At 45.7% G+C, this 10982-nt stretch overlaps 1 protein-coding gene across 1 annotated transcript; it reads left to right on the forward strand.

Moving 5' to 3' along the window:
* The first annotated feature begins 6706 nt into the window (after nucleotides 1–6706).
* Nucleotides 6707–9853, forward strand: LOC119365208 (protein RKD5-like). The gene is made up of 5 exons (XM_037630815.1): nucleotides 6707–7102; nucleotides 7184–7460; nucleotides 7547–7752; nucleotides 9015–9238; nucleotides 9398–9853. The coding sequence occupies exons 1-5, from the start codon at nucleotides 7030–7032 to the stop codon at nucleotides 9647–9649; spliced, it is 1032 nt and encodes a 343-aa protein (XP_037486712.1). The 5' UTR covers nucleotides 6707–7029; the 3' UTR covers nucleotides 9650–9853.
* The last annotated feature ends 1129 nt before the right edge of the window (nucleotides 9854–10982 follow it).

Below are 10982 nucleotides of genomic sequence, written 5' to 3' on the forward strand. Positions count from 1 at the left end.
CCAAGAAAAGCGAAACAGAGAAATTTGTGCACTTTGGGAGATGCTCTGATTCATGCATATAATCATTCCGGGAAGAAACCGTTGAAGAAGAACAAAGCAGAACAAAGCGAGGACGGATGTCATTGCGAGTTGCTTAAGGCGTAAATGTTCTCAATCCCTGGAAAATTGGTATCGCCGAAATTCAGGTATGTCAACACCATGCCATGTCGCTTGCTTGATCCTGTTTCGTTTTCGCACTCGAATTCGATACAGGGTTCTAGTTCCTGGTTTATAATTGTCCATGGGAAGCCTGAGGAGGTAGGAGACGACCCTGAGCCCGTCTAGTTACCTATGGAACGAGATGGTCAAGTGTGTTCTCCTACATCGCCAGAATGACCGGAGCGCCGCTCACCACTCGATCTCCGACCCGTAGAGAAGGATATTTACGCAATGATATTTTTTTGCGGGAGGAATTTTTTGTCTCAGTTCGCACTTTAGGCCGCACTGGGCCTGGCAAAAGGATTGTGGGCTCAAAGCCTAGTGAGGAAAAAGTAGTCTCGGAGCGGCCTGTGGAAGGGAGAGGTGGTACTTCATCGTCTCCTAACCCTAACTCGCATCTGAGCTCCTTGTTTTCCAATCTTTGGTGTTGTTCCTCCTCCCTTTCTAGGGTTCAGGGTAGCTGGGATGCTGATATGGGGGATGGATACAGACCTGTGCGTGGGGGTGGAGGTAGAAGTGATGGAGGAGGAGGTGGAGGGAGAGGGAACGCAAATTTCAATCGCAACTATCAGCAAGGGCAGTTCGATCAGAACCAACAGTACCAATCCCGGCCGCCGGCGAGAAATCACCAATGTACCAACTTCCAGAACACTTAGTACCCGCGCCAGGACTCCAATTATAGTGAGTGGGCTTTGATGGAGGAATCGAGGAGCAAGCAATCAGTACCGGCATAGGCCGCCTTTTCAGAACAATAATACCACATGCATCTAGTTATCATCAGAAGCAACATGTAGCTAATCCAGTGCATATTGTGCAAAGTGGTGTTAATAACTAGGGAGCTGGAGGCAATGGTGATGCGGACATTCAGTCAAAAAAGCCAATTTTGCTGGGGCAGTCTTAGTGGGATGTTCAATGGCTCCTCGGGCATCAGGGGGAAAGATTCTTGTAAGAGAGAAGATTATCTGTCATAGATGTGGTGTTAAGGGGCATAGTTCCAAAGGCTATGAAGCAAAAGTAAAGTGTGTGGTTTTCAATAAGAAAACTCATATACATGATTTTTGTGACCGTTTACATCAAAGGAAACATGTAGCTACACTTGTTGGATTCGGAGGTGAAGGGCTTGGTTGCTTTGTGCAGTACATGCAAAGGAATTAAGCGCATCAGAGAAAAATGAGGTTGTTGTTTTGGTTAGGCTGAGGGATGGGTGTGATATTGGTATAGATGTTGATATTCTTATCAAGAACCTGACTAAGACCTATCCCTGGAGATGGGATTGCAAGGCGGAAAGAGTACATGATGTGGCCTTTTTGGTCAATTTTCCTTCTGTTGCCAGAATAAGTGAAGCTGATGTTTATGATTGGGTGCCTTTGAAAGGAGGAAATGTCATTATTAATGTTAGTTTGTGGAATGACGACTCTCTTGTTGTTGGAAAGTTATCTATGATTGGGTTTACTCAAGAGGTGGATACCTTCCAAGGATCATGCCAAGTCAGGCTTAAGGTTGTTGTAGTGGACCATCACAAAATTCCAAGATGTACCAAGCTCACTACTCCAAGTCTCATGGTTTACAAAATTTTCTTTGAAACTGGAAATGGTTGTGGATGAGGGATGGTCTAAAAGTGAGTATGAGTGGTCACAAGGATATGAAGATTGGATGGATTTCCAGCATAATGAGGAGTCTAGCAGAGACACGAAAGAGCTAAAACTAGTAATGATGGAGTGGTGTCCAGCCACATTTGTGCAAGTACAAGAACCAAAATGGGCATGGAGCAAAGGGATGCTGACTTAAAATAACAAGATGAGGCTGATCTTCTTTTTTACCAATCAAAAAACTATTGATGTCAAAAATACTAAGAAGAATCCTACGTCTAACTCTGTTTCTGTAAATGGAGGCAAAAATTCAGGTAATGTGGATGGTGAAAAAGTCCATATCTCTGATGAGATCCAGAAGGAGAAGGTTCCCATCTATGAGCTTGGGGCTAAGCTGGGAATTCAACTAGATGTAAATGAAATAGAGATGGTCAGCAAACAAGGGGACAAAAATAAAATTAAGGAGATTAGGGGAAAAGGTTTAGTGGCAGGATTGCGTCCAAAAACCTATACCTATTATAGACAGGGCCATGTCATTGGCATGATCCAAGAACTTGGGCTGCTCTAAAGGTATGCATCCTGATGCTACTACTTTGCAATCTGACAATGTTAAACTGGTTGATATGGTTGGCTAGTTTAATTGGGGTTGATCTGGGGGGTTCTCTGGATATGGTACAATTTAATATTGATCCAATTAAGTCCCATGAGAAGGCTAGGATGGAGTTATTTTTGGCTAGTAGAAAGAGAAATCTAATACTCGGGTTCTACATTCTGATGATGTTGACTCTATTCCACTAGAGTTATTACACATGAGTAGAGAGGGAGATGATGATACCGAGACAATCAAGAATTTCCACATAGACATGTTTGGTTTTAGAGGGGGTGGAGTGAATGCAAACAACTCTCACTATGAGGCTGCTGCAGTTAAAACTATGAGAAGGAAGAGGACAAAGAAGTCCTAGCGATCAATTTCTTTTTTATAAGTAATAATGCTAAGAGGGCTTGTTTGGAATTCTAGGGGGACTAGAGATGATGAGAAAAGAAAATTTATCAAGGAACAAATTAGTTTGAATAGTCTGGATTTTCTGGGCATACAAGAAACCACGAAACACCAATTTTAACCACTGGAGTTATCTGTTTTAAGTGGTAAGACAACTTTGATTGGACTTTTCTACCTCCAAAAGGTAGATCTGGTGGTATTTTGGTGGGAATTAATAACACCACTCTGGTTAAGGATAATCATGAATCCGGGGAATACTATGTTAAGTTGAGTGTTAAAAATGTTGCAGATGACTTTCGTTGGGGTCTGGTAATTGTTTATTGTGATGCTCAACCAATTGATAAACCAACTTTTTTGGTTGAGCTACTGCATTTGCTAAAACAAACTCCAATAGACCTTTATTAATTGCTAGTGACTTTAACATGGCGACAAAAATCTAGTGATAAAAATAAGCCTTGAGGTTATAATAATGCAGTGTTCTTTTCAATTTAGTAATCTTCTTAGGGGAATGATGGAATTACTTTGGTAGAAAGTACGCCTGGTCTAATAATCATGAGAACCTCACTTATGCATTATTGGACAAGGTTTTGATTTCTCCATCAGGGGAGAGGAAATTCCATCTAGTCCATGCCACTGCTCTGACTAGGGAGGTGTCTGACCACACTACTCTCCTCATATCATCAGTGAAACTTACAAAAAAACAATATGTTTGCAAATTTGAAAAGTTTTGGTTTCAAAGGCCTGCCTTGGATGACGTGGTGAGGAAAGTGTGGTATAAAATTACCCTGATTCTTCCTTAATGGAGAAATGGCAGGTTAGAGCTAGAGCTCTTAGGAAGGTTCTAAAAGGATGGAACTGAATGTTGAAGTTGTCTATAGGAGACATAAAAAAATCTTATTGAGGAAATTGATATGCTGAATAATTTAGAAGAGATTAGTTGTTTAAATTCTATCGATAGACTTCATAAACAGAACTATCAAAGGGATTTGAGAATCATTCTTAAATAAGAAGGAATAAAGTGGCTGCAAAGATCATCTCATGAAAAGGAATTGTTTTGAAGGAGACACAAATTCCAAATACTACCATGCTAAGGCAAATAACAGGTAAAATCCACGCCCTCGCTTCACTTGTGGTTAATCCTTCACTGCACTTTTACTTGCTTTGCATGTTTGTTGGCTTGCTATCTAGTTTTTTGCCTAGCATACCTTGTTTTGTTCTTCCTTGCCATATAGGTTGTACTCACCAAGTTGCATATCTAGAGAATCTACTTTATCTGCATTACCTAAATTGGAAGATAAGCCTAAAATTTGCAGTCTCCTATTCACCCCCTCTAGTCGACCTCTCAATCCTTTTAGGGCCAGACGTAGTTGTGGCCCCACCGCTCGTTGCACATGGTGGTAATCCTAGAGCACCTTAAGGTTGGAGGAGTCGGCGAGGGGCGCGTCCACACCATGACAATTGACTGTAATCGCAATGGACACGGGCGAGCCCGTGGAGGATGCAGTGTGAGCGACACGCCCACTGCGCGTCGATGGTTGCGTGTCTTCCTATTGAGGTAGGTCGATGAAGGCGTGATCCGCCAGTTCTTTCTGAAGTATGCAAGAGAGCACACCGTGTCCAATTCTGAAGAGCGCCGCACTCTCATGACTCCCCGGATGTCCGCACATAGTTGATGCCGAAATTGGGTGCACGTAAGAAGATTAAAATGATTCCCAATCAAATCCAGCCAAGTTTTTCGCACATGTTGCAACAAAATATAAGCAGAGCAAGAAAAATCTTGGGGAATCAATATGCGTCCACAACGCTTCCTGAATAGCAACATCTAAAATTACTGCTCGCAAAGAGTCTACCAGAGACGTAGATTTCCCTGAGTATTAACGAAACGCAATGGAGGATGTGCCTGCCTAATTCCGGCAAGTAGCCCACTCGTGTGCGGAAGGGTGAAAGAATATGAGTTGAGGGCCGAGGAACGAACTAACCTTTGGGTGGGAGCAGCATCGATGTAGGCAAGGACACCAACGCCACCCCGTAGTAGATGTGCGACGTCTTGATCCATAGACCCATAGGGAGCCATGGGCACGTCGTCGCAGATGCTGAAGAGGACTCGAGAGTCTCAAGGGTGGGGGTGTGACGACATCAACCCTAACCTCTTCACCTGATGAAGTTGTTGTCGACGTCAAGCGCCTTTGGTGGAGCGTGGCCGCCACCATGCGGAGGTCTGCCACACACTTCTTGAGATTGAGGCATCATGCCACCAAGTCGTCGATCTTGGAGGAACAACTCTTGATGAGATTTGTGTTGGAACACTGATTGGTGTGCATCTCGTCGAGGGATGTGTTGAGCTTCTCGAGGTACTCCTTGAACGATGGTTCCATGGCTTTGATCTGGTTGTGGACTTGGCAAAGATGATGAGCCTAGATGACATGGCTCAGTGGAGGGTGCTGTGTGGTTTCTAATACTAGATGTTAAGATATAGTTGTAGTTCCTCGATAGAACAATCTCACTCACAGATAATTTGGGGAACAAGGTCTTAATCGCAAGGAAGAACATAGAGCATTGATAAAACGTAGGTAGTAGGTGCCAAAGCCGTTATCCGCTACACGCGCTCCTTTCCCTGTGGTAGGGTGTAAGCGACAATGACAGGTGAGCTGGCGACGCAAACCCGCTTGAGCCCTTGGTGCTGTCGATTTTGTTTGTGGTGATGACTTGGTCGTTGGGCCGGCGGTTCGCGGCCACCAGTGGTGGCCGTGTTTGTGAGGGACGCTGACACGGTCTCGTGGATTTTTTTTGCAAGTAGTAATAAACAATTGTGTTCTTTTTCTAGATTTGACCACCTAAGATAAGAAGAAACTGATGCTGAAATGTACACGGAGATGTCAGTTAGGAGCGTCAAACTGTTCGTAAATAAATTTCGAAATGGTTTGCACCTGTAGCAGTGTAGGACGATACTTGTGCCTACGCCTGGGTCATCTCTTGCATGTCTCGCACACCTTTTCAATTAATATGGTACTAAAAACTGGCTCGCAGGTGAGTGACATGCCGGTTCTCCGCACGAGGGCACGTACAATGGTGGAATATGGATACAAGTGCCTCATAAGAAAAAAGTAGGCTGATGCATCTACATTGATTTTTTTCTCTTCAATGCAAGGTACCACTAAGGGCATGTACAATAGAGGACCACCTTACTGCTGCCTCACCTCTTCCACCTAGATAAATTTAAATGAAGCTATGGTGTGTGTGACAATCACTCAACGGAGGCTAGTGTCTTGATGTCATCATCATACTTTTTTCTCTTACCCACTTTTCAACACATGCAACCTCCACTGCATGCAAATAGTACATCACCACGGTGTGGTCCTGAACAAAGCACTCACACTGCGTCGCCTCAGAGGCTGCCTCGTCGCTTTTGTCAGCGAGGAGCCGATCTCTTCTGCAGGAGTCCGTTTCCCTCTGCAAGCAACAGGTTCAGCCGAGGTGGCGTTTGACAGGATGATGTTGCTCATGGGGCACCGGTCCAGCGTGGCCCGTTGGCCATGTCCTAATGAGTCTCATCAAAGAAAATAAAACATGAACTCCGGTACACATGCATCTCTACTTTTCGCTTCAACTTTTCAGCTTTTTGCATCGCACCATACTTTTTCTTCCTAAGCACCGCCCTCCTGGTGAGGATTCCACTACACCATCTGAACCTACATGACATGCGGAGCATCACCCGGGGCCGAGCAACCATTAGAGAAGCATGAGGCCGTTGAGAGGGCGACACACAGGGCACTCTTTTCACACACCGGCAATCCTTCGTGGATTTGGTTGTGGCGTGGCAGCAACAACACGGGGAGCTGATCAACGTGAAGTAGGAAGGAAGGCCTCGGTGGTGCCCGCTGGCACCGTGAATTCCACTGGAAACGGCGATGCACGGAAAGGAGCGCGCATGACAACAGGGATAACGCTGGAATCCACGCCGCTGCAGCTCCAGAAACGGAAGCCTTTTATGCGCCGTGGCTGGCTGCATCTGGAGGAGAGCGCGCACTGCAAGCTTCCAAAAATGAATTCGATCGAGCCAGACGCACGCCCAACCACAATCGTTGTTTGAATCGTAGCAGCATCACGCGGCGGCAGGGCAGCCCACCTTCCTCCTTGTCGCCGCCTGCTTCATTCACTCCGCCGGTGCGCGCCGCCCCGCTCCAATTTCCCACCCAGCCAATCTCGGCTCTTCCCCCCTCCCCAAGAGGCCAGATTGCTTCCATGGACGCCGCCGCCGCCGCCGCCGTCACCACCCTCTCCGCGCTCGCCGTCTTCGCCAGCACGCTCCACCAAGGTCGCTCCCTCGATCGTTTTCCTCCCCCTCGCGTCGCACGGCGTTTTTGTGTGTGACGTACGCCTTTTTTTTCCTTCGCAGGCGCCGTGCGGAGCGTGCACGGGTACAGGGTCGTCGCGATGGGAGGGAGGTGCGCGTGGGACCGGTGGGTGGAGCGGGAGTTCGCCTTCTCCCCCACCTCGTGCCGCGAGGTCCCGCTCCCCGCCGCCGCGCCGCGGATACTCCCGGTCGAGTGGCGCGGCCGCCCGGCGTACCGCGAGGGCCAGGTGCTGGGCGCCTGGCGCTGCATCCTCGCCTTCGATTCCATCGCCGCCGTCCCGCTGCCGCCCATGCCTCCCCCGATGCTGTGCCCCTTCCGGTACATCCGATTCTTCTCGTGACAGCTCGCTGGCTGATTGCGACCGAGGGCTGACAGCGTCGTTTCTTTTCTGTCTTAATTGTCAGGAACCCGAGTCTGGTGTTCGTGCCTTCGCTGTACAACGACCTGTACATGGTGTTTCAGTTTCAGAAATTTCAACAGGCCCCGGAGCTCGTCAAACGTGATTCGGATGAGAAATCGACCCGTTTGGATGCAGAGGATAAAACCTGTGATGTTGAAGTTAAAGAAGAGTCAGGATCTGATTCTGATGAGGATCCCCAATCTGGTGAAGGTGATTGCGTCTTCTCCATATTCTGATCTGCAAAATCTAACAAATGTAAATGAGATGCTGTCACTAGTGTTGTTCCCACTGTCGTTAGTGTGAGGTGGATGTTGAATCAGGGGTTTGGGTGTGAGCTAAGGCAAACTGAGAGGGAGGTCTTTACATAGTGACAAGGAGAATGAGTTGGTTGAAACAGAGCTTTGGGTGTGGGAGTCAGGAATGTGAATATTGTTTAAGACCAATGCATCCTAGTATGCACCTAGCATGACAATTGCTAGCTACATAGCTCGCTTCCTAAATAACAATGGGCCATCTACTAATTGATTAGTATTATGTGGATATACCACATGTTCAGAAAACAATTTCAGGGTGACAGATGCATAACAGTTCTTTGGGACAGATAAAGTTGATAAGATGGTTATAGCTAGCCTTAACATGTTCATGGTGTATACAGTGTACAACTGATCTTTTATATGGGATCTTTTTGGACACCAATTTTACTTATGTTGTCATACATAATACTCCCTCCGATCCATAATAAGTGTCGTAGTTTTAGTTCCCTCCGATCCATAACACGAACTAAAACCACGACACTTATTATGGATCGGAGGGAGTATTAAACTAAGTTTATGTTACTGGGACACATCTATTTCAAACTTCACACAACTATTTTGCATCAACTTTCAACCCCTACCTTGTTTGTAGAAGTTTCAAACCACAAACACCATGCCTGCAACATAGTCTAAATATCCTGCTGGTACCAAATAGGAAGTTAAAAATGAGGTTAAGTAAGTACAAAATGAAACTTATTTGGTTGTGATGTTACTTTTTAAGGCAGTGGTTGATCTCATGCAGATTTTGGAATCATATTTGAGCTATTAGATGGACTCCTGGCATCTGAATAACTGTAATTAAAAATGATTGAAGGGAATGGCTTACAGTTGTTTCTCATGGAACTTCTCATGTGTCTGTTCTCTGTTGCTTAGTACTTCTTGCTTTCCCTGCCAGGAACTTAAATACTACTCCCTGTGTCCCAAAATAAGTGTCTCAACTTTTTACTAACTTTAGTACAAAGTTGTACTAAGCTTGAGACAGTTATTTTGGGATGGAGGGAGTAATATATATGGACAATTTCAGTAATTTTTAAAAGTATCGTACCTTGTGAAATCTGAAGTCCTATTCTGCCTGTGTTGTTTCATTTGTCTTCATCTCTGTGATGCTTTTCATTTGTCTTAAGTATGCTGATCCCAATCTACATATGTCGGATGCAGAACTTCCAGCGCATGCTGAGAGACGCCGGAGAGCCAAGAAGCAGCACATAGCTAGCATCACTCTAGTTGACATAGCCCCGTACTTCCATCTTCCAATCAGAGAAGCATCCAGGGCTCTGAAGATCGGTGTCAGCATACTGAAGCAGAAATGCAGGCAATACGGAATACCCCGCTGGCCTCACAGGAAGATCAAGTCCCTCGATTCGCTGATTAGTGATCTGGAGGTAAATCTGGCAGCACCCTCTGTCCCTCTCCGCTTGATCATTTATCTCTTCCGTAAACATAGCTGTGCAACATTTGGCTGTAGTCTGCAGCAGTGGATCATGTAGTGCCGACCTGTTGACACCAACACAACACATTCTTGTTTTTGTCCATTGTTACAGTTTGTGATGGACGACACAGATGGAGATGTTGTGCAGAAGGAGACTCGCAGGCAGAGGGAGAAGGAGAAAGAGGAGAAGGAGAAGGAGAAGCAGGAGGCGATCCGAGCGCTGGCTAAGCGGAAGCGATTGCTGGAGAGCGAGAAGGAGATCATCCAGCAGAAGCCTGCCCTGGACCTGATGGCTGAAACCAAGCTGTTCAGGGAGGACGTTTTCAAGAGGAGATACAGAGCTAAAAGATTACCTGGTCGATGATTGCTTTTCCTCCTTTCCGAGGCTTGACTCTCATGTCATGTGTAAGTGTAACTAGTGCTCATTCTTTGGACAGCAGGGAGCTGATTCTTTCATAGGAGTAGCAACATATATTACCAAAGATCGTCAAAGCTGTCTACCGCCAGTGTCTCGAGCTGTGTTTAGCCCGGCATCACTGCTAGGCGTTGCTTGGTGTTGTTTCAGTAATTAATAATATAGTACTCCCTCGGTCCCAAAATGTAGGAAATGTAGGACGTTTTTTTACATTATAATAGTGTCAAAAAACATCTTACATTTGACACTATAATAGTGTAAAAGACGTCTTACATTTTGAGGAGGGAGTAGTACAATACTACTAGATGATTAGTGGTGCTTGTGTTGCCGTTCGGGCAAAGTGAACTAACTGGAATTCAGTCTGAACATTGAGGATAAAGGAACTCCACTGTCAAGTTCAGAGTTACACGCGAAAAGGTCTTACAAATCTTGTGGCTGGAAGTTCCAGGCAGCCGCAGTGAGAATCGCCCATCATGTTCAGATTGGCGTGGCTAGCTCGAGAACCCACCTGTAGAAAGTTATCGTGTGCCTGCCTAGACCACAGTAAGTTCACGGGAAAACTCTGACCAGTTTTGTCCTGATAATCGCAACCACCCACCGGTCCCGTTAACACCTCAAGGTTTTGAGAAGATTCGCCGTTCGCTACTGTGTTTCTTTAGGGCTAAATAATGTCAGGTGCTCTGCCTTTTCATTACAGATTAGGAATTTACAAGAGAGAAGTCTGAAGCCCTAGGGCAAACAAAAAGAGAGAGAGAGAACGGAATTGCAAAGCTAAAGGCCTCGAATAGGCCATGTCTAGGTATGTCTAAGTCAAAACTGACTAAGCAAGCCACTATATCAGCGGTTGAAGATAGGTTTCGGAATATTATTCGGTTCTGCTCATTTTTTAGAAGAACAGGGAGGCCTCTCCCCGATTCCATTACCAGAATGAAACCAACCAACAACAATCTCTAGTGCACAATTACATCAAGAACTCACACCCCATGAAGTGAGGTTCTGCAATTTAAACTATAGGTAGGAAAAGTAAAGCTAAAGCCCGACACACATGTCAGGTAGAACATACGAACGCAAAAAAAAAAACCACAACAACTATCTAAATGTCTTCACACAATGACTAGTTCTCCAGACCTCCTGAACTTGAAAGGCGGCGCCAAAGTAGCTTGAGGTGACCAGTAGATCGCGAGAGTCGACACCGGGCTGCTTGTGTTGTCTTTGTCCATCGGGTTTCGTTTCTTGGCAGAAGATTGCAAGTCATCATCATCTTCGGAGATCCTGACTTCAC

The sequence above is a fragment of the Triticum dicoccoides genome, chromosome 2B (genome assembly GCF_002162155.2).
Source record: "Triticum dicoccoides isolate Atlit2015 ecotype Zavitan chromosome 2B, WEW_v2.0, whole genome shotgun sequence".
Taxonomy (NCBI): Eukaryota; Viridiplantae; Streptophyta; class Magnoliopsida; order Poales; family Poaceae; genus Triticum; species Triticum dicoccoides.

What these genes read in the sequence shown, in the direction of transcription:
- LOC119365208 (XM_037630815.1), top strand. Translation starts at nt 7,030, where the DNA reads ATGGACGCCGCCGCCGCCGCCGCCGTCACCACCCTCTCCGCGCTCGCC. An exon ending in CCGATGCTGTGCCCCTTCCG is followed by an intron (nt 7,461 to 7,546) that starts GTACATCCGATT and finishes CTTAATTGTCAG; the next exon opens with GAACCCGAGTCTGGTGTTCG. An exon ending in CGCTGATTAGTGATCTGGAG is followed by an intron (nt 9,239 to 9,397) that starts GTAAATCTGGCA and finishes CCATTGTTACAG; the next exon opens with TTTGTGATGGACGACACAGA.